The following is a 21,606-nucleotide window of genomic DNA, read 5'->3' as shown; positions in this document are numbered from 1 at the left end:
ACCAGCCTGGGCAGCATAGCAAGACCTAGTCTCTAAAAAAAAAAAATTAGACTGGGTATGGTGGCTCACACCTATAATCCTGGCACTTTGGGAGGCTGAGGCAGGCAAATCACTTGAGGTCAAGAGTTTGAGACCAGCTTGGCCAACATGGCAAAACCGCATCTCTACAAAAAATACAAATATTAGGTGGGTGTGGTGGCATGTACCTGTAATCTCAGCTACTCGGGGGGCTGAGGCAGGAGAACCACTTGAACCTGAGAGGTGGAGGCTTCATTGAGCTGAGATCATGCCACTGCACTCCTGCCTGGGCAACAGAGAGAGACTGTGTCTCAAAAAAAAAAAAAAAACAGAAAAATTAGCTGAGTGTGATGGTGCATGCCTATAGTCCCAACTACTTGGGAGGCTGAGGCAGGAGGATCACTTGGGCCCAGGAATTTGAGGTTGCAATGAGCTATGATTGCTCCACTGTACTCCAGCCTGGGTAACAAAGTGAGACCCTGTCTCTATGAAAAAGAAAGAAGGAAAAGTATGCTGGTATTTTGATTGGGATTGCATTGAACCTGTAGATAATTTAGGGGGAAATGACATCTTAGCAATTTTAAGTGTTTTGATCCATGAACATGGTATGCCCCTTCTTTGATTTAAGCCTTTACTTTCTTTCAGGAATATTTTATAGTGTAGAGGCTTTGCTTACCCTTTGTTAAATTTACTCCAAAATGCTATGTTTTGGGTGGTGTTATGAAAAACTTTTTTTTTTTTTTTTTTTTTTTTTTTTTTTTTTTTTTTTGAGACAGAGTCTCACTCTGTCAGCCAGGCTGGAGTGCAGTGGCACAATCTCAGCTCGCTGCAACCTCCGCCTCCCAGGCTCAAGCAATTCTCCCGTCTCAGCCTCCCGACTAGCTGGGATTATGGGCACATGCCACTGTACCCACCTAATTTTTGTATTTTTAGCAGAGATGGGGTTTCACCATGTTGGCCAGGCTGGTCTTGAACTCCTGACCTCAGGTAATCCACCCACCTCGGCCTCCCAAAGTGCTGGGATTACAGGCATGAGCCACCGTACCTGGCCTGAATTCTTTTTTATATTTCCAAATTGTTTGCTGCTAGTATCTCAAAATTCAGTTGATTTTTTTTTTTTTTTTTTTGAGACCCGTTTTTACTTTGTCACCCAGGCTGGAGTGCAGTGGCATCATCTTGACTCATTGCAACCTCCGCCTCCTGGGTTCAAGCAATTCTCCTGCCTCAGCCTCTCAAGTAGCTGGAATTATAGGCACCTGCCACCATGCCCACCTAATTTTTGTATTTTTGGTAGAGATGGTGTTTCACCATGTTGACCAGGCTGGACTCAAACTCCTGACCATGAGAGATTCACCTGCCTCAGCCTCCCAAAGTGCTGGGATTATAGGTGTAAGCCACTGTGGCCAGCCCAATTCAAATTTTTGTAGGTTGACTTCACATCTTGCTGCACTCCTGTAGTCACCTATTAATTCTAATAGTTGTTTTGTAGATTTGTAGATTCCGCAGGATTTTCGTTGTAAAGAATTATGTTGTCTGTGAGTTAAGACAGGTTTACTTCCTTTTTTGATCTTTATGCCTTTTATTTTTTTGCCTTATCACACTAGCTATGTTATTCTCAGTGTCAAAACAAATGGTCAGAGAAATAATCCTTTCCTTGTTCCCAATCTTTGTGGGAAGCAATATTTTAATATTTTATGTTAGCTCTAAATTTTGTATAGATTCCAAAATCAAAATTTAGTTCATTGCTACAGGTAGAAACAATATGGGTCTCTTGGCAGAGAATGGATGCCAAATATTTTGTCTAGAACTGTACTGTCCTATTGGACATTAGCTGCATGGGACTGTTTAACATTTAAATTAATTAAAGTTAAATAAAAGTATAAATTCAGTTCCTGAAATATCTTGCTAGATACATCTTAAGTGTTTAATAGCCACATATAACTATTATCTGCTGTGATGGATGCAAATATAGAATATATCCAACATTGTAGAAAGTTCCATTTGTCAGCATTGGTCTAGAATTTAAGACAAATTTGGAGAAGTTGGTTTAATGTGAAGGGATAGTTGTAGTCTTTCTTGAAAATTGGAGACCGCACAGAGAAGGGGTGTCTTATGTTTTTGCTGACTTATCCAGAAAAGTATTTTGAAACAAAAAGAAACCAATCTAAAAGAGAGGTTTGCTTCAGTAGAACTAATTTCTCATTGTTATTCACATATTTCTATGAATATTTATACGCTTTTATATTCTTCTTCTGAAGAATTTAATGCATACAGGCTCTTCTCAATATTTAGACATTAAGGTATGGTTAATTACTACTCTGGCAGCATCTTTCAGACCCTGTTAATCAGATTAGCAGTACAACCTAAAGTAATATTAAAAGAATTCAGAATTAAGAGTATACGAATTTGTCTTTCAGATTTTTAATTTATCTTTCTCTAATCTCTGTTATATCAAATACTAGCTGGGAAGACACTTCAGATCTTTAATATTGAGATGAAGAGTAAAATGAAGGCTCATTCTATGGCAGAAGAGGTGATTTTCTGGAAATGGGTTTCTGTGAACACTGTTGCCTTGGTGACTGAGACCGCAGTCTACCACTGGAGCATGGAAGGTGACTCCCAGCCCATGAAGATGTTTGATAGACATACCAGTCTGGCAGGCTGCCAGGTGATTCACTACCGGACTGATGAGTACCAGAAGTGGCTGCTCCTCATAGGCATCTCGGCTCAGGTAAACCTTGAGCTGCCTTTAGGGGCTGGTCTGATGTAACTTCAAAGCCCAATATTAGAATGGAATGGTTAAGTCATTAGAAGTTGGTTATAGGGCCAGGTGCGGTGGCTCATGCCTGTAATCCCAGCACTTTGGGAGGCCGAAGCGGGCGGATCTCTTGAGGTCAGGGGTTCGAGGTTGCAGTGAGCTGAGACTGTGCCACTGCACTCTGGCCTGGGCAATAGGTATAAGGCAAAAGTAGGCCTGGAACTGAGAGAAATAGAGATTACAAAGAAATCTGAACTTGGATCAAATAATCTTAATTTTTTACCTTTGGCCCATTAACTACTACTGCATTCCATCAGGTTACTGATGTTCATTGTATAAACTATTTCTAGCACTGTTTTGAGAGGTTGTTGAGGAATTTTGTAGAGTAATTTGGAACACATAGATTTATAAGAAGTCCTTCAGGAAGACGAGAGAGGACGAGACATCCTGCCCGCTGCGTCACAGCCGGGGCAAGGAGGGACCGTGGCCCATGGGGTCAAGGGGCCCTGATGTGCACAGCTGCTGCAGTGAGGGAGGTCTTGGGGAAATGGGCAGTCAACTGGCCTGTCCTTGGTGAGTGCACACACTGCCCACACACACAGCAGCCTGCGCACAGCACGGCCTTCCTGGCATCTCTGGCCCCACTGTGTCTGCACTGTAGATATTGTATCAAAGTCCCAGCATCTAGATGGTTAACATAGAGCTGCTTCTGTGTAAATGCTGCTTATTTTAAACACTAAGAAGTGTTTAATTTTATGGGGAAAAAATAGTAGTTCTTAGACTGTATTTCAAGAACTTACTGGAATGTTACTAACTCATATTCTTTTATAATGAAAGCAGTGTCTTTCTGTCCTCCCTTTTTTCATTCGTGGTGGCTAATTCAGTCACCAGATACTTGAGGACTATAGGATAGTTGCACTTGGGACACAGATTTTAATCATTCAATCCTGATGACCAGTGAATGATCTGTCTATAGCCTAGTGGGGAAGGTGTATCTGCACAATTCTAGTAATTAAGGAACTGTCACATCTTTGAAGAGAATACTATGGGAGCCATGAGAGAGCAGCTTAAGTCAAGAGAGCCCACAACACAGGGGATCTAAGCTGCATTTTGCTAGCTATTAAAGTGCACTTGGGAAGGAAACAGTGTATGCAAAGGCATGCAATGGAGGGGAATGGCTCTTTCTGGGAGTCTAGGGTCGTCCACCGTGGATGATACCTATAGGTAAGGATATTAGGTAGCTAGAGGGGCAAGACTTAGAGAGATGAGTGGGGGGCCAGACTGCAGGCAATGGGAATTATGTAGCAGGTTTTGAGTGAGCGTGATATAATTAATTTTCCTTCTTAGCAGCATAGTGGAATGGAAAAAATGCTATCTTTGATGTCGGAGATGGACAGCCATGAAGACTGGAGGCCAGGAGACTAGTTGAAAGGCAGATACAGGAACAAAACTATGTAGTCTGTTCTAGAGTAGAGACATGTATGAGAAAGGTTAAGAATATGCAAAGAGGCAAGGAGTACTTCTTTCCACTTGAGGATGTCTTCCATTTCTGCAACCCCCAGAAGAAATGAGGCATGTGTGACCAGATGAAGGCAGTGGCATTGCGGATATACAGGGGAAACAAGACCTAAGACTTCGGCTCAGTCATCCTGATAAAGGGTATCTACAACAAATACAACTAACATCTTACTTCATGTTGAAAAACTGAAAGCTTTCTCCCAAGGATCAGGAACAAGGATGTCTTCTCTTGCTACTTCTGTTCAACTTTGGACTAGAGATTCTAGCCAGGGCAATTAGGTGAGAAAAACATAAAAGGCACCTAGATTTAAATGGAAGAATTAAAGCTGTCTCTATTTGCAGATGACATAAACTTGTATATGGAATTCCTAAGGAATCTAGTAGAAAACTATTAGAACTAATAAACAAATTGAGCAAGGTTACAGAATACAGTATCAGTATGCAAACATCAGTTGTGTTCCTAGATATTTGCAATGAACAGTCAAAAAATGAAATCAGGAAAGCAATCCCATTCATAACAACATGAAAAAGAATAAAATATTTAGAGGTAAATTTAATTTAAAAAATGCAAAAGTTACATTCTGAAAACTACAAAACATGTTTGGAAGTAATTAAAGAAGATCTAAATCAAAAAATGTCCCATGTTCATGGATTGGAAGATTTAATACTTTTAGGATGGAAGTACTCCTCAAATTGGTCTACAAATTCAACATAATCTCTATTGGAATACCAGTGAGCTTCTTTGTAGAAATTGACAAGATGATCCTAAACTTTATGTGGAATTGCAAGGAACCCAGAATAGCCAAAACAACCCTAAAACAAATAAACAAAAAATTGGAGTACTTATACTTCCCAATTTTAAAACTTGCCACAAACCTACAGTGATCAAGAATGTGATACTGGCTGGCCTCAGTGACTCATGCGTGTAATCCCAGCACTTTGGGAGGCTGAGGAAGGTGGATATCTTGAGCCCAGGAGTTTGAGACCAGCCTAGGCAACACGGTAAAACCTGTTTTTTTACAAAAAATGCAAAGACTAGCCAAGCATAAGGACATGCACCTGTAGTTCCAACTACTCTGGAGGCTGAGGTGGGAGAATTGCTTGAGCCTGGGAGGCGGAGGTTGCAGTGAACTGAGATTGCACCACTACACTCCAGCCTGAGTGACAGAGTGAGACCTTGTCTCAAAAAAAATAAAGTTTAAAAAAGAAATGTGGTACTAACTTAAGAATAGATGACAAACAAATTAGCTTGGTGTGGTGACATGCACCTGTAGTCCTGGCTACCTGGGAGGCTCAGGCAGGAGAATTTGCTTGAGCCCAGGAGTTCAAGGTTATAGTGAGCCATGATGATATCTTTGCATTCCAGCCTGGGCCATAGAAACAAGACCCTGTCTCTAGAATTTAAAAAAAAAAAAAAAAAAAAAAAAAAGGGAATAGATGAGTCCCAGAAAAGTGATGTCCCCAAAAGCCAGGTTTTCTTGCCTTTCTTTTTCTTCTGAGACGGAGTCTCGCTCTGTCACCCAGGCTGGAGTGCAGTGGCACAAATTCGGCTCACTACAACCTCCACTTTCCAGGTTCAAGTGATTCTCCTGCCTCAGCCTCCGGGTAGCTGGGACTACAGGCATGTGCCACCATGCCCAGTTAATTTTTGCGTTTTTAGTAGAGACAGTGTTTTACCATGTTGGCCAGGCTGGTCTCGAACTCCTGTCCTCAAGTGATCCGCCCACCTCAGTCTCCCAAAGTTCTGGGATTACAGGTGTAAGCTACCACGCCCGGCCCATTTATTTTATTCACCTTTAATGATGATATGCTGTGAAAAACCTGAGCATACCATCAGTCATTCTGAAGGGAAGATTGCTTTTGCATGGTATCTCGTAATTTTTTTTTTTTAATATTCAAAATCAGCTTTAATGTTTTGTAAATAGGGTATGAAAGTTAATTTTCTGATTAAAGGGAAGGGAAACCAAATAAAAATTATCAAAACCTAGCCATAGCATCAACTTAGAAATAAATTTAAACTTACTCAAGGTTATTTCTTTTTTTTTTTTTTTTCTTTTTTTTTTTATTTGAGATGGAGCCTTGCTCTGTTGCCTAGGCTGGAGTGCAATGGCTCGATCTCAGCTCACTGCAACCTCCACCTCCTGGGTTCAAGCGATTCCTCTGTCACAGCCTCCCGAGTAGGTGGGATTACAGACGTATACCACCACGCCTGGCTAATTTTTTTTTGTATTTTTAGTAGAGACAGGGTTTCACTATGTTGGCCAGGCTGGTCTCAAACTACTCAAGATTATTTCTAATAAGTTATGAACATATTTCTCTGAATTAAAATAGTATCAGTAGAGTGCAAATACATTTTTTAAAAATTCGTTAATTTTAATTGTAATTTTTTTATTTTTTGAGACAGGGTCTCGCTCTGTCGCCCAGGTTGGAGTGCAGTGGCACAATCTCGGCTCACTGCAACCTCCACCTCCCGGGTTCAAGCAATCCTCCTGCCTTAGCTTCCCGTGCAGCTGGGATTATAGGCATGCGCCACCACGACCAGCTAATTTTTGTATTTTTAGTAGAGGTGGGGTTTCACCATGTTGGTCAGGCTGGTCTCAAACTCCTGACCTCAAGTGATCCGCCCGCTTCGGCCTCCCAAAGTGCTGGGATTATAGGTGTGATCACTTGAAACTTATGCCTCCAGTCTAATCAAAATGTTGTATCCCTTACAGTCAATTGATTTTTGACAAGGATGCCAAGACAGTTCAGTGAAGGAAAGAGTAGTTGTTCAATACAAGGTTTTTGGGCACTGGACATCTGTATGCAGAAGCATTAAATGGGACCTCTGTCTCATAATACTAAAAACTCAAAATCGATCAGACCTAATGTAAGAACTGAACCTATAAAACTCTTAGAAGGGCCAAGCACAGTGGCTCATGTCTGTAATCCCAGCACTTTGGGAGGCTAAGGCAGGCAGATCACCCTGAGGTCAGAATTTCGAGACCAGCCTGGCCAACATAGTGAAACCCCATCTCTACTAAAAATATATCATGAATGAACCTTGGAAATATTAAACTAAGTGAAAGATGCCATTCACAAAAGACCACATATTATATGATTCCATTTATTTGAAATGTTCAGGATAGTCTGATCTATAGACACAGAAAATAGATAAGTAGTTGCCTATGACTGGAGGTGGAGTGTGGGAGATGGGAATGAGGATTGAATGCTAATAGGGTTTCTTTTAAAGGATGAAAGTGTTCTAAAACTACATTGTAGTGATGATTGCACAACCCTCTGAGTATATGAAGAGACATTGGATGGTATACTTTAAACCAGGGGTGTCCAATCTTTTGGCTCACCCGGGCCACATTGGAAGAAGAATTGTCTTGGGGCACACATAAAATACACTAGCAATAGCTGATGAGCTAAAAACAAAAATTGCAAAAAAAATCATAATATATATATATATATATATATATATTTTGAGACCGAGTTTCGCTCTTGTTGCCCAGGCTGGAGTGCAATGGCGTGATCTTGGCTCACCGCAACTTCTGCCTCCGGGGTTCAAGTGATTCTACTGCCTCAGCCTTCCTGAGTAGCTGGGATTACAGGAATGCATCACCACAGCTGGCTAATTTTGTATTTTTAGTAGAGATGGGGTTTTTCCATGTTTGTCAGGCTGGTCTCGAATTCCTGACCTCAAATGATCTGCCCGCCTCGGCCTCCCAAAGTGCTGGGATTATAGGCATGAGCTACCACACCTAGCCAAAAATTCATTATGTTTTAAGAAAGTTTATGAATTTGTGTTTGGGCCGCATACAAGGCTGTAATGGGCCACATGTTGGACAAGCTTGCTTTAAACAGATAAGTTCTATGGTATGTGAATTATATCTCAATTAAGCTTTCAAAAATACCCTTGGGGGCCAGGCATGGTGGTTCACGCCTGTAATCCTAGCACTGTGGGAGGCCGAGGCAGGCGGATCACCTGAAGTCAGGAAGGAATTTGAGACCAGCCTGGCCAAAGTGGTGAAACCCCATCTTTACTAAAAATATAAAAATTAACCGACAGTGGTGGCATGTACCTGTAATCCCAGTTACTTGGGAGGCTGAGGCAGGACAATCGCCTGAACCTGGTATGCAGAGGTTGCAGTGAGCCAAGATCGCACCATTGCACTCCAGCCTGGGCGACAAGAGTGAAACTCTCAAAAACAAAACAAAACAAACAACAACAACAACAACAAACTCTTGGGAATTATGCCTCTTTACAAAGAAACCATCATGTTTGAGGAATATAAAACAAAAATTATAAATCATAGTTACTTGTATATGCTTTACTGACAAACTAAAAACCAACAAATTAAAAAATCCCATGCATTTACCAACAACAAAACGCCTCATGGGCATGAGAATAGACATGTAGACTAATGGGAAAAAATGTAAAGTCCAGGAGTACACCCCTACATCTGTAGCCAATTGATTTTTGATGAAAGTGTCAAGACTGTTCAATGGGGAAACAGTAGTCTCTTCAGGAAATGGTGCTGGGACAACTAAATATCCACATGCAAAAGAATGGATTTGGTCACCTGCCTCTCACCGTGTACAAAAATAAACTCAAAATAGATCTGAAACCTCAATGTAGAAGCTAAAACTACAAAACTCTTAGAAGAAAACGTAAGGAGAAAGCTTTGTGACTTTGGGTTTGGCATGGATTCTTAGATATATCATAGCACCAAAAGACTGAACAACAAAATTAAACAACTGATAATTTGGACTTCAGAATTTAAAACTTTTTGCATAAAAGGATATTGTCAATAAAGTGAAAAGACAACCTGGGATATAATATTTGAAAATCATATATCTGATAAGGTTCTAGTATCCAGAATATACAAAGAACACTTACAACTCAGCAACAAAAAGTCAACCCAGTTAAAAAATGGGCAAAGGACTTGCTTGATATCATTAGCCATTAGGAAAAACAATCCCCCCTCGAAACCACAATAAAGTACTACTTTACACCTACTCGGGTGGTTATAATTTTTACAAAGTAGAAAATAAGTGTTGGCCCTGAAGTCAGGAGTTCGAGACCAGCCTGACCAACATGGAGAAACCCCGTCTCTGCTAAAAATACAAAATTAGCTGGGTGTGGTGGTGCATGCCTGTAATCCCAGCTACTCGGGAAGCTGAGGCAGAATTGCTTGAACCCAGGGGGCAGAGGTTGCGGTGAGCCAAGATCACACCATTGCACTCCAGCCTGGGCAACAAGGGCGAAACTCCGTCTCAAAAAAAGAAAAGAAGTGTTGGCAATGATGTGGAGAAATTGGAACCCTCCTACATTAGTGGTAGGAATATAAAATTGTTCAGATGCTGTGGAAAGCAGTTTGGCGGTTCCTCAAAAAGTTAAACGTAAGGCCGGGCGCAGTGGCTCATGCCTGTAATCCCAGCACTTTAGGAGGCCAAGGCGGGTGGATCACGAGGTCAGGAGATCGAGACCATCCTAGCTAACACAGTGAAACCCTGTCTCTACAAAAAATTAGCCGGGTGAGGTGGCGGGCGCCTGTAGTCCCAGCACTCGGGAGGCTGAGGCAGGAGAATGGCGTGAACCTGGAAGGCGGAGCTTGCAGTGAGCCGAGATCACGCCACTGCACTCCAGCCTGGGTGACAGAGCAAGAACTCTGCCTCAAAAAAAAAAAAAAAAAAGAGAAAATATAAATTCTAAGTTTTATAAAAGATGTAAGTGTTACTGGTTGGGGGTTTTGGTTTTTTTAGAGACAGCGTCTTGCTCTGCCACACAGGCTGCAGTGCAGTGCTATAGTCATAGCTCACTGCAACCTCGAACTTCTTGGCTTAAGCAATCCCCCTGCCTTGGCCTCCTGAGTAGCTAAGACAACAGGCGTGTGCCACCGTGACCAGCTAATTTTCTTATTTTTTTGTAGAGATGGTGTCTTGCTGTGTTGCCCAGACTAGTCTTGAACTCTTGGCCTTAAGTGATTCTACCAAGGTGCTAGGGTTGCAGGTGTGAGCCACTGTGTTGGCCTTATTAGTTTTTATTAAATACAATTTTTGCTACGTAGAAATTTCAGAAAACACTATTTTCAAAATTACCTGTGATTGCATCCCACTGATTTAACTACTATTAATGCTCTGGAGTTTTTCCTCCAAAGTGCACGAGTTACTTTCCATGAAAAAATGCTTTCATGCTTATTATATTTAACAAATTAGGATCATCCATCTTACTTTTTGTGGTCTTATTTTTTTCCATAGTGTTTGCCATCTTTCCACATCAAATTCAGAGTGATATCATGCTTTTAATAGCTAATGCATTTAATTTTTATTAGAGGAAGTATACCTCTAATGTATGAGACTTTCATTTTAGAAATATATTTTAAGAATTCTTTCTTTATATTCCTCCCTTTTCTCTCCCTTTCATTGTATAATATCTTTTCTTAGCAAAACCGTGTGGTTGGGGCAATGCAGCTCTACTCTGTGGATAGGAAGGTTTCACAACCCATAGAAGGCCATGCCGCTGCTTTTGCAGAGCTCAAGATGGAGGGAAATGCCAAGCCTGCCACCCTTTTCTGCTTTGCTGTACGTAATCCTACAGGAGGCAAGGTAAGATCCACTCTATTGTCTTCTCCCTGAGAAAAGTGTCATGAGCTGGTGTTAGGGGTATGCGTGTGTGTGGCTGGGCATGGCCTGCAGATGTCTGTGTGAGAAAAAGTTCGTGGTGGTGAGAACTGTGCACCATGATGCACATGATTAAGTGGCTCCATTCCCCTAAAAAATGCTCTTAGGCTGGGCGCAATAACTCACGCCTGTAATCCCAACACTTTGGGAGGCGAAGGTGGGTGGATCACGAGGTCAGGAATTCAAAATCAGCCTGGCCAACATGGTGAAACCCCGTCTCTACTAAAAATACAAAAATTACCTGGTTGCTGGGCGCCGTGGCTCACGCCTGTAATCCCAGCACTTTGGGAGGCCGAGGCGGGCGGATCACAAGGTCAGGAGATGGAGACCACAGTGAAACCCCGTCTCTACTAAAAATACAAAAAATTAGCCAGGCGCGGTGGTGGGTGCCTGTATTCCCAGCTACTCGGGAGGCTGAGGCAGGAGAATGGTGTGAACCTGGGAGAAGGAGCTTGCAGTGAGCCAAGATTGCGCCACTGCACTCCAGCCTGGGCGACAGAGCCAGACTCCGTCTCAAAAAAAAAAAAAATTACCCGGGCACGGTGGCGCATTCCCGTAAACCCAGCTACTCGGGAGGCTGAGGCAGGAGAATTGCTTGAACTGCGACCTGCAAGGCAGAGGTTGCAGTGAGCCAAGATCACACCACAGCACTCCTGCCTGGGCTACACAGTGAGACTCCGTCTCAAAAAAAAAAAAAAATCTTTCCACACAGACTAGACTGAAATGCACTATAAAGGTAAGTGAGGCGGCCAGGTGCAGTAGTTCACACCTGTAATCCTAGCAGTTTGGGAGGCCGAGGCGGGCGGATTGCCTGAGCTCAGGAGTTCTACACCAGCCTGGGCAACATGGCAAAACCCCGTCTCTAATAAAAATACAAAAATTAGCCGAGCATGGCCATGTGCACCGGTAGTCCCAGCTACTCGGGAGGAGAATTACTTGAACCTGGGAGGCGGAGGTTGCACTGAGCCGAGATCGTGCCACTGCCCTCTAGCCTGGGTGACAGAGAGAGACTCCATATCCAAAAAAAAAAAAAATGGTAAGTTAGGCACAGTTTCTGCTCTTGGGGAGATGACTGTGAAATCCCCAGTGTGGGTCCATCCTTGCCATCAGCATGGTTCTGCCCAGGTGGTTGGTGGGAATCTCAGGGGCTCCAGAGAGATGAGACTGTGCCCAGGAGCCAGTTGGGTTTTATCAGGCTCAGGGACATGGCCAGCGGCTGCTCAGCAGGGCTGCCATGGGCAGAGGTGAGGAGACAGAAGAACTTGTGATGTCAGGGAGACCTTGGTTTCCACCAGCGTGGTCTCAGCCACTTGGAGAGCTGCTTCAAGACAGTCGTCTTGTGAAAAACACTTCCTGAAACCATAATTTTGGGTTGTTCGTTAGCCCTGAAATATTCCCCAAGGCAGAGGAGATCTCAATTAGAATGTGGCTTTACAAACTTTGTCATCTGAAATACACTTTGAATACTTTGGCCTCCTGTTGAGTAACATACTTCATGCCCTCCTCATTTGACAGCCAGAAGAAAAAGGGGTCGGGTCGAATGTTAGCCTTGTTGCTGATGAAGGACACTGACTTTAGTTATGTGGCTCAAAGAGCTCGCTCCTATATTCCCTCAGAGTGAGGCACACCTCTCCTTCACAGATGCAGCAGGGCAGCCACAGGCCTCCCTCTCAGGAGCAGAGCCCGCCTCGCGGAGTGCCCTGTGGAGAAGAGCACTTTCCACAGATGGCAGCCCCGAGAAGAGAAAGGGCTGGGGGTTCTCTCTACACCCCGCTCTCTGGTGGGCATGCCCCTCCAGCTGAGCTGGAGTTGTACCAGGAGGTCTTCTGTGACCCAGAGAACCTGGGAAATGTGGTTTCCTGACAGTACCTGTCCTGGAGTGGCCCTGTGTCTTGTGGCAGACTTGGGCCTCCCTGCTGCAGGGTGTGTGTGGAGTCCTGGGAGGGCCCCCGCCCCGCCTGTGCCCTGGCATGCACCTTCCGTTCAGGACTCACCTGTCCTTTTGGGACTGGCCAGCTGTCTCCACATGTGGGTCGGAACTTGCCTGGACACAGTTCTTTTCTGCCGACCTCCTCCTGCTGCCGCCCTGAGAGCCTGGTGTCCTTTCTGTACCTCTGCTTCTGCTGGCAGTGTCACCCTTCTCAGCTCCCAAGCAAGAACCCATAGCTGTCAAGCCCCATTCCATTCATTTGTCACTATCTGACCTTTAACAAGTCTTACATCTGACTTACCCTTTTGTGGTACACTAAGCCCTTCTCACCTCACATTTGGGTTACAGAATAGCCATTTATTAGGTCCTCAGACCTGCTTCACGCTTTCTTACCAATAGGCCTAGCCAGATAATTTTCCTAAACTACCTTTTGTCTACCTTAAAGCTCCCAGTACAAGACTTCTATTCCCCCATGTCTGTACCCACAGGAGTGCTCACATGCTTGCCACTCAGCTCCCCCACTAGCCCTGCTCTCAGTGCTGCTCCCCTCTTTATCTGAGCCCTTTTGGTGTTTCCCTCCTCTCTCTGCCTGGCCAAACCCAGACTGCCAACCCAGACTGCCCCGGATAGACACTGTCGTCTGTGTCCTCTAAGCCCAGCCTCCTGTCCTTGTTTCATGTCTCTTACTGTCCATTTTGGATTTTTTTGTGGACTTGTGTTAGTTATAGTATTTTTTCTTTAGATGAAAGTTATGGGGGCTGGGCGTGGTGGCTCATGCCTGTAATCCCAGCATTTTGGGAGGCGAGTGGGGGTGGATTACCTGAGGTCGGGAGTTTGAGACCAGCCTGGCCAACATAGAAGAAACCCCATCTCTACTAAAAATACAAAAATTAGCCGGGTATGGTGGCATGCATCTGTAATCTCAGCTACTGGGGAGGCTGAGGCACAAGAATCGCTTGAACCTGGGAGGCAGAGGTTTCAATGAGCTGAGATCGCGCCGCTGTACTCCAGCCTGAGCAACAGAGTGAGACTCACATCTCGAAGGAAGGAAGGAAGGAAGGAAGGAGGGAGGGAGGGAGGGAGGGAGGGAGGGAGGGAGGGAGGGAGGGAGGGAGGGAGGGAGGAAGGAAGGGGAAAGAAAGAAAAGAAAGAAGAAAGAAAGAAAGAAAGGTATAGGGAAGGCACTGGCGTAGGTCAGAACTTGGAGCTGTTCTCCTAAAGGCAGGGATGGGCTCCCTCATCAGATTCTTACCCCCACCCAGCACAACCTTGAAAACCTCAGACCTGTGCCATGGTGAGGGTGTCTCGTGAGTTTGGCCTCCAGTGATGAGATCTTGCACTAACAGGCTTGTGTGAGTCTGGGCCATACCTAGGAGGGCAGCAGAGAGCAGAGCTGGAAGTTCTGACTGGAGCTTTTTGTTTTATCAGCATCCAGGCCCAGGGATGGGAAGTGACTGCCACCGTGCTGGAACTGAGGCTCCAAGGCTGCCTGGCATTGGCCCTTTGTGCTGTGCTTGGTGGTGGGCAGCAGGTTATTGGATAATCACAGGCACTCCGACAAGGGAGTTGTTCTGCTTTGGTTGAATGTGACTTTTAGTGTTAATCATCCAGTGTGTGGAGCTGAGGCTCCACTTGCCTCTGTGCCTTTGGCTAGTACTCGTCCACCACCACACGCGGTCCCCTCGATTGACCTAAAATCTCTCTTCTAGTTGCACATCATTGAAGTTGGACAGCCTGCAGCGGGAAACCAACCTTTTGTAAAGAAAGCAGTAGATGTGTTTTTCCCTCCAGAGGCACAGACTGATTTTCCAGTGGCTATGCAGGTATGAATGTGCTGCTCTCTAAACATCTTCGTGTCCTAAAATCTACTCTAGCACCTCCCAAGATACAAGAGGCTGCCATTTTTAGTCCTCTTCTGCTGTCTCCTCCCACTGTGATGCTTTCAAACCCATTTAGAGGCCTAAGGCTTTGGTGTGTGAGCTGGGAAAGCCCTGTTCATAGAAAGGAATGTCCTGCATGAGGGTGAGTTAGGGCAGCAGGAAGACTTTGCCAAGTCACACACTGAAGTCCTCAGCCCTTTCCCTTATTATAAGACATTAGATGTTCACTGTGGTATGAGAATATTTAAAGAATAAAATACCTAATGTAGGTGACGGGTTGATGGGTGCAATAAACCACCAGGGCATGTGTATACCTATGTAACAAAACTGCACATTCTGCACATGTAACCCAGAACTCAAAGTATAATAATTAAAAAAAAGAATAAAACACTTATTTCCTTTACAACTGGCTGCCGTTGAGGGGGCCTAGAGCTCCTGGGGACAGTCCTTTGAGCTTTCATTCAGAATGACCCAGTGTTTGACATGCAGCTTCTAATGAAACTAGGCAGTCCCGAGCCCCTGGTAGTAGAATTGTTCACCTTTACATCAAGAAGATTGGGAAGACACCTGAACCTGCATGTGGCCTGTGTCCAGCCAGACTTCGAAGACTTGGTGCTGTGAGACCTGAAGTGAAGTTTCTCTAAAACTGAAACCCGTGTTAGCAAGGCCTGTGGTGGTTCCATGTGTGCTGAGTGTGCTCGTGACAGGACCAAGTGTGCTTTCCTTATTGAGGAGCAGAATATTGTTGTGGAAGTGTCAAAGGCACAGTCAGAAAGCTAAATAAAAAATGAAGCTTTTTTGAGTAATAAAAATTGAAAGATTTTTTTAAAAAGAAAACATTCCTCTGTAAGTGAACCAGTTGGATGTAAAATACATAAAAAATCTTGGCCGGGCACTGTGGCTCACACCTGTATTCTCAGCACTTTGGGAGGCCGAGGTGGGTGGATTGCCTGAGCTCAGGAGTTCGACACCAGCCTAGGCAACATGGTGAAACTCTGTCCCTACTAAAATACAAAAAATTAGCTGGGCGTGGCAGTGTGCACCTGTAATCCCAGCTACTTGGGAGGCTGAGGCAGGAGAATTTCTAGAACCCGGGAGGCAGAGATTGCAGTGAGGCAAGATCACACCACTGCATGCCACTGCACTCCAGCCTGGAGCGAGACTTCATCTCCAAAAAAATAAATAAATAAAAATAAAAAATCTTACAACTTGTTTTATTAAAAATTTAGATCTATACCTTTTCTGAACAAAATTGGCATCACATTATATATGTAAGATTATATAATTTATTCTCCTTTTTACTCTTTTGTTCTCATAAAATATATGTTATCGATACATTTCTAATAGTATCAATAAATGTAACAGCAGAATTACATATCACCTGAAATCCTAGCACTGCTGATAATTTGGCTGCCCCTTTGGAAGTAACTTAACACCCATACATTTATGCAGATTTATACAGATGGACTCTTATGAAAATGGCTCTCCACTAGCCTTGCTGCTGTATAAACTCCTCTAGCTGTGTTGTAGATCATCCTGTGCCAATAACATAATGTATGTATTTTGTTGTCTGTATCATCTGTTCTGTGGATGTGCCACAACTCATTTAAACATCTCCTGTTGATTGGTATTTACATTTACAAGAAATACTCTAAGGAACATTGTGCTCTGTACGTCTTTGTATGTTAGTCTAAAAGTCCGAGGATAAATTCCTAGAAATTAAACCGTTGAGTCAGAGGCACATTCCCATCACAGACTCTCCTGACCATGCTGACCGATTCACATTCCTACTGATGCTGCCCTTGGTAGCTGGACAGCATCCCATGTTGTGATGTCTTTCTGTTGGTTACCATCAAGGTAGAATTGATGTATCAGCCACTCATATGTATCTGGCTAATTGCCTTTTCCTAATCTTTGCATTTTTTTTTCTGTGAGGATCTTTTTTTAAAAAATAGAGATGGGGTCTTGCTGTGTTGCCTAGGCCAGTCTTGAACTCCTGGCCTCTAGAGATCTTCCTGCCTCAGCCTCCCAAGTAGCTGGGGTTACAGGCATGTGCCAGTATGCCCAACTCCAGGATTTTTACCTTATTCGTAAGAGCTTTTTGTACTTATAGAATACTACATGTCTGATGTGTTTTGAATGTTTTTCCCAGTCATAATTTGTGATACGTGCCACCTTATGGAAGTGTTGCATTTTTGTGTGGCAATGGTATCATGTTTTGAGACTAATTCTGCACCTCAACATGGCCACAACATTTACCTATATTTTCTTTCGTTGCTGTCCTAATTGTGTTTTTTATTTAAAATCTTTGACCCATCTGGAATTTACTTTGATCTAAAAAGTAAGATGGAAATTCAGTTCTTTACTCTTACCTCCATCTCCAGAGAGCTAGCTGACTATATTAATAATATATGTTATATATTGATTAAAGTGCCTATTTTCCACTAATATGTTACCTACTAATTATTTATTATTTTGGAGTTAGAGTCTTGCTACATTGCTCAGGTTAGACTCAAAAACTCCTGAGCTCAAGTGATCTTCCTGCCTTGGCTTCCCAAGTAGCTGTGACTATAGTCATTAGCCACCACACACTCATTCTTAATAAATTCTCATGTATGATCCATTCTCTTTCCGGGCTCTCAATTAAGTTCGTTTCTCTCTCTCTCTCTTCCAATGGTAAAATCATGCTACAAAAATTACTGTATGTTTAATATATATGTTTAATAATCTGTTGGGCAAATGCATCTGTTTTTTTTCCCTCAAGCCCCTTCAGGTTTTCTTGTGTGTTAAATATTTTTCTGTAAAAGTTAATAGCATTTGGCAAAACTCAAAGGTTAGTAAGTGGTGGTGGAAGGCATTCTGGAACATCAACCTGGCGTTTGAGGTCTTTGTCCAGAACTTTCCCCTTATGAACTCACAGCTTGCTTAAATGGGTTTGATAAACTGTGAAAGGATCGCCCTACCTGAAAGATAAATGGAGTAGCCTGAGTTTATTGGACCTGCATTTGAGAGTGGTTGGACAAAGTACTGGCTTTAAAACTAATTCTCAATCAAGTACAACTTATAATCCATGTCTCATGGAAGCATTGCTCCCACCAGTAATCTCTTGGCCTGAGAGACTGAAGAATCCTTGTAATAACTGGGTGTGGCAGCTCACACTTGTAGTCCCAGCTACACTGGAGGCAAAGATGGGAGGATCACCTGAGCCCAGAGGTTGGAAATTGCAGTGAGCTATGGTAGTACCACTACACTCCAGCCTTGGCGACACAGCCAAGACCCTATCTCAAAAAACAAACAAACAAACAAAAAGAATCCTCTTTATCATTTGTGAGCTCTTTTTACCCACATGGCTTCTCCTCCTTACTTCGCAACCTCTTGCTGTCTGTCTTCTTATAGATTGGAGCTAAACACGGTGTTATTTACTTGATCACAAAGTATGGCTATCTTCATCTGTACGACCTAGAGTCTGGCGTGTGCATCTACATGAACCGTATTAGTGCTGACACAATATTTGTCACTGCTCCACACAAACCGACCTCTGGAATTATTGGTGTCAACAAAAAGGGACAGGTGTGTAACTCTGACATTTCGTTTTCCACCTTTTCCATTCATTAGGGACTGGCATTTAAACTTTCCCCCTTCTCTAGGAAAGCGGCTGGGTGTAGCTATTATTAGTTGCTGTTATTAAACTTAAACCCGTGTCTCCTTCTCCTTCATATTGGCACTTCCTCTCTTCAGACAGCACCATTCCTTACACAGGATTGATTCCAGGAGGAGAGCAGCTCCTTCCTGTGTATGGAACAGCAGTTCTCATGCACATCATCTTCATACCATGCACACCCTAATTGGGGAGGGTTGAAAAAGCAGATACTATGGTATTTAAGTTACTTTTCCCAACCATAGTTGAAAAAGATAGTTAAAAGAAGAAACTCTTGGCTGGGCACAGTAGTTTATGCCTGTAATCTCAACTGCATGGGAGATCGAGGCAGGAGGATGGCTTGAGCCCAGGAGTTTGAGGCTGCAGTGAGCTATGATCACACCATTGCACTCCAGCCTGGGTGACAGAGTGAGAGCCTGTCTCGGGGAAAAAAAAAAATCAGGAACAGTGGCTGATGCCTATAATCCCAGCACTTTGGAAGGCTGAGGCAGGAGGATTGCTTGAGGCTAGGAGTTTGAATCCAGCCTGGGTGACAGAGCGAGACCCTATAATTGTAGAGATAGGGTCTCGCTCTGTCACCCATATTTGTAGAGATAGGGTCTCGCTCTGTCGCCCAGGCTGGAATGCAGTGGAGTGATCTTGGCTCACTGCAAGCTCCGCCTCCCGGATTCACGCCATTCTCCTGCCTCAGCCTCCCGAATAGCTGTGACTACAGAAAAATATTTTTTAAAAAAGAAAGAAAAGAAACTCTGTACTTTAAAAATAAAAACTTTAAGAAGAAAAATTGTCAGTTCCTTCCACATAGGCCATTTTGCTGTAGTGCAGAACGCATCACTGGGGTGCTTATCTGTGTGACTTTAGCAACTACATAGACTCCTGTGCTGTTCTGTTTTGTTACCATTCGGCTTTCGGCTGCTTTGCATCCTTTCACTATGAGGGCCACCATCACAGGTGTGCTCAACAGTCGCCTGAGAATGTGGCTACCCTCCAGCATCGGGAGGGAACATGGCCGAGGGATGGTAGAGGGAACATGGCTGAGGGATGGTAGAGGGAAAATGGCAGAGGGATGGTAGAGAGGACATGACCGATGGATGGTAGAGGGGAACATGGCCGAGGGATGGTAGAGGGGAACATGGCCGAGGGATGGTAGAGGAAACATGGCAGAGGGATGGTAGAGGGGAACATGGCAGAGGGATGGTAGAGGAAACATGGCGGAGGGATGGTAGAGGGCGGAACATGGCCGAGGGATGGTAGAGGGGAACATGGCCGAGGGATGGTAGAGGGGAACATGGCAGAGGGATGGTAGAGGGAACATGGCAGAGGGATGGTAGAGGGAACATGGCCGAGGGATGGTAGAGGAAACATGGCCGAGGGATGGTAGAGGGAACATGGCAGAGGGATGGTAGAGGGAACATGGCCGAGGGATGGTAGAGGAAACATGGCAGAGGGATGGTAGAGGGAACATGGCTGAGGAATGGTAGAGCACTCTTCTAGGCCGGGCTGCTCTCACTTGTTGGGTCCTTACAGGTGCTGTCAGTTTGTGTTGAGGAAGATAATATTGTGAATTATGCAACCAACGTGCTTCAGAATCCAGACCTTGGTCTGCGTTTGGCCATTCGTAGTAACCTGGCTGGGGCAGAGAAGTTGTTTGCAAGAAAATTCAGTACCCTCTTTGCACAGGGCAGCTATGCTGAAGCCGCCAAAGTTGCAGCGTCTGCACCAAAGGTGATAAACCTTGAATACTGTTCAGGTGTTCTGGATGTTAAGAACCAACCTTGAGAGGAAAATAAGTCATAAAAGCATTTCACTACTGGTATTGCAGTCTATTAGTGTTATATTAGGAGTTTTTAGTTTAAAATTTTTGCACCAATGGCTTAACAGTAAGGGAAGTAAACAAAAAGCACGCTCTTGCTGCACCAGCACTTCTTCCTATCTCCCACTTTGTGTGCATACATACCTCTCACCCAATGGCTTAGATACAGTTTCACATTTTCGCAACTTAGAATTTTCCACTCTTGCTGCCTGGTTGTCAAATATGCAACGCACAATACACCAAGTGGTTGTTCCCTGTTTTATTTAGCAGTAGTCCTGCTCTGGACTTCCTCCACTCTTTCAGAATATAGCATTTCTGCATAAGGCTTTTTCTTTAGTTTATTTCATTTGGATAAATTGTTCAGAGACCGGATCTGCTCCTGAGTAGATAAAGACTTTCAAGTTGCTGGTCCTTGAAAGAATTTTTCTTGTCTTTCAAGGGGTGGTTATGAACAAACCATTTCTAGCCGTCATCTGTGAATGTGAGTATTTTGAATTAGAATATAACGATAGCAGAACTTCACTACTACAAGACTGATTGAGAGGCTGAATTCTCACTGCAGCATGCTGGGGGAGAAGTAAGACCCTAAGTGTGAAGCCACCTGGAGGACCTAGATTACCCCATACTTATGGTTCTTATTGAAGATAGAAGCAGTTGCCTTGGTAGAGGACATTTTGTCCATGACAGAGCAGTGTGGAATTTCCACTGGCAGATTTTTGTTTTTACATAGAAGCAAGTTGAGTGAAGGGATCCCCCATGATTACAACACAGTGACCTATTTTTCCATTTATTACTAGGGAATCCTGCGTACCAGAGAGACGGTCCAGAAATTCCAGAGTATACCTACTCAGCCTGGCCAGGCTTCTCCATTGCTGCAGTACTTTGGAATCCTGCTCGACCAGGGTCAGCTCAATAAACTTGAATCCCTAGAACTTTGCCATCTGGTTCTTCAGCAGGGGCGTAAGCAACTCCTAGAGAAGTGGCTGAAAGAAGATAAGGTAGAAACACTTGTGAGATGGTAGCCCCCGCACAGCTTGGTCCAGGCTCCCTGCCCACCTCCTAACTTTGCCTTGTCCCTTGGCATACCACAGCTGGAGTGCTCAGAGGAGCTCGGAGACTTGGTCAAAACCACTGACCCCATGCTCGCTCTGAGTGTGTACCTTCGGGCAAACGTGCCAAGCAAAGTGATCCAGTGTTTTGCAGAAACAGGCCAATTCCAAAAAATTGTGCTCTATGCCAAAAAGGTAACGTGTGTTGAACCATCTGCATCTCACATGTGGTTGAGTGGTTGCTGATTTTAAAGTTCATAAAATACCCTTCTTTATAAGTCTTCTGGTGTGAGAGTTGACAGTGTTGCTATTA

General features: G+C 43.9%; 1 protein-coding gene and 1 non-coding gene across 9 annotated transcripts in view; one reads left to right on the top strand and one right to left on the bottom strand.

The window, feature by feature from the left end:
- Positions 1-21,606, top strand: part of CLTCL1 (clathrin heavy chain like 1) — a 106,136-nt gene that overhangs the window by 34,165 nt on the left and 50,365 nt on the right. For 6 of the 8 annotated variants that reach the window (XM_030915145.1, XM_030915144.1, XM_030915143.1 and 3 more), the window contains 7 exons: positions 2,481-2,749; positions 10,727-10,888; positions 14,603-14,716; positions 18,170-18,343; positions 19,959-20,156; positions 21,042-21,242; positions 21,336-21,488. In XM_030915145.1, the coding sequence (XP_030771005.1) occupies positions 2,481-2,749; positions 10,727-10,888; positions 14,603-14,716; positions 18,170-18,343; positions 19,959-20,156; positions 21,042-21,242; positions 21,336-21,488 (1,271 nt within the window). Of the gene's footprint in view, positions 1-2,480; positions 2,750-4,237; positions 4,574-10,726; positions 10,889-14,602; positions 14,717-18,169; positions 18,344-19,958; positions 20,157-21,041; positions 21,243-21,335; positions 21,489-21,606 lie in introns of those variants that run through there. The other 2 variants (XM_030915147.1, XM_030915148.1) reach the window with 2 other exon arrangements.
- LOC115893051 lies at positions 6,077-6,208 on the bottom strand. The gene has a single exon (XR_004053007.1). It is a non-coding gene; the product is annotated as a small nucleolar RNA SNORA15 (small nucleolar RNA).

Source organism: Rhinopithecus roxellana, chromosome 13 (assembly GCF_007565055.1).
Source record: "Rhinopithecus roxellana isolate Shanxi Qingling chromosome 13, ASM756505v1, whole genome shotgun sequence".
Lineage (NCBI taxonomy): Eukaryota > Metazoa > Chordata > Mammalia > Primates > Cercopithecidae > Rhinopithecus > Rhinopithecus roxellana.
Note: the sequence above shows the minus strand (reverse complement) of the source record. Positions and strands in the feature narration are given on the sequence as shown.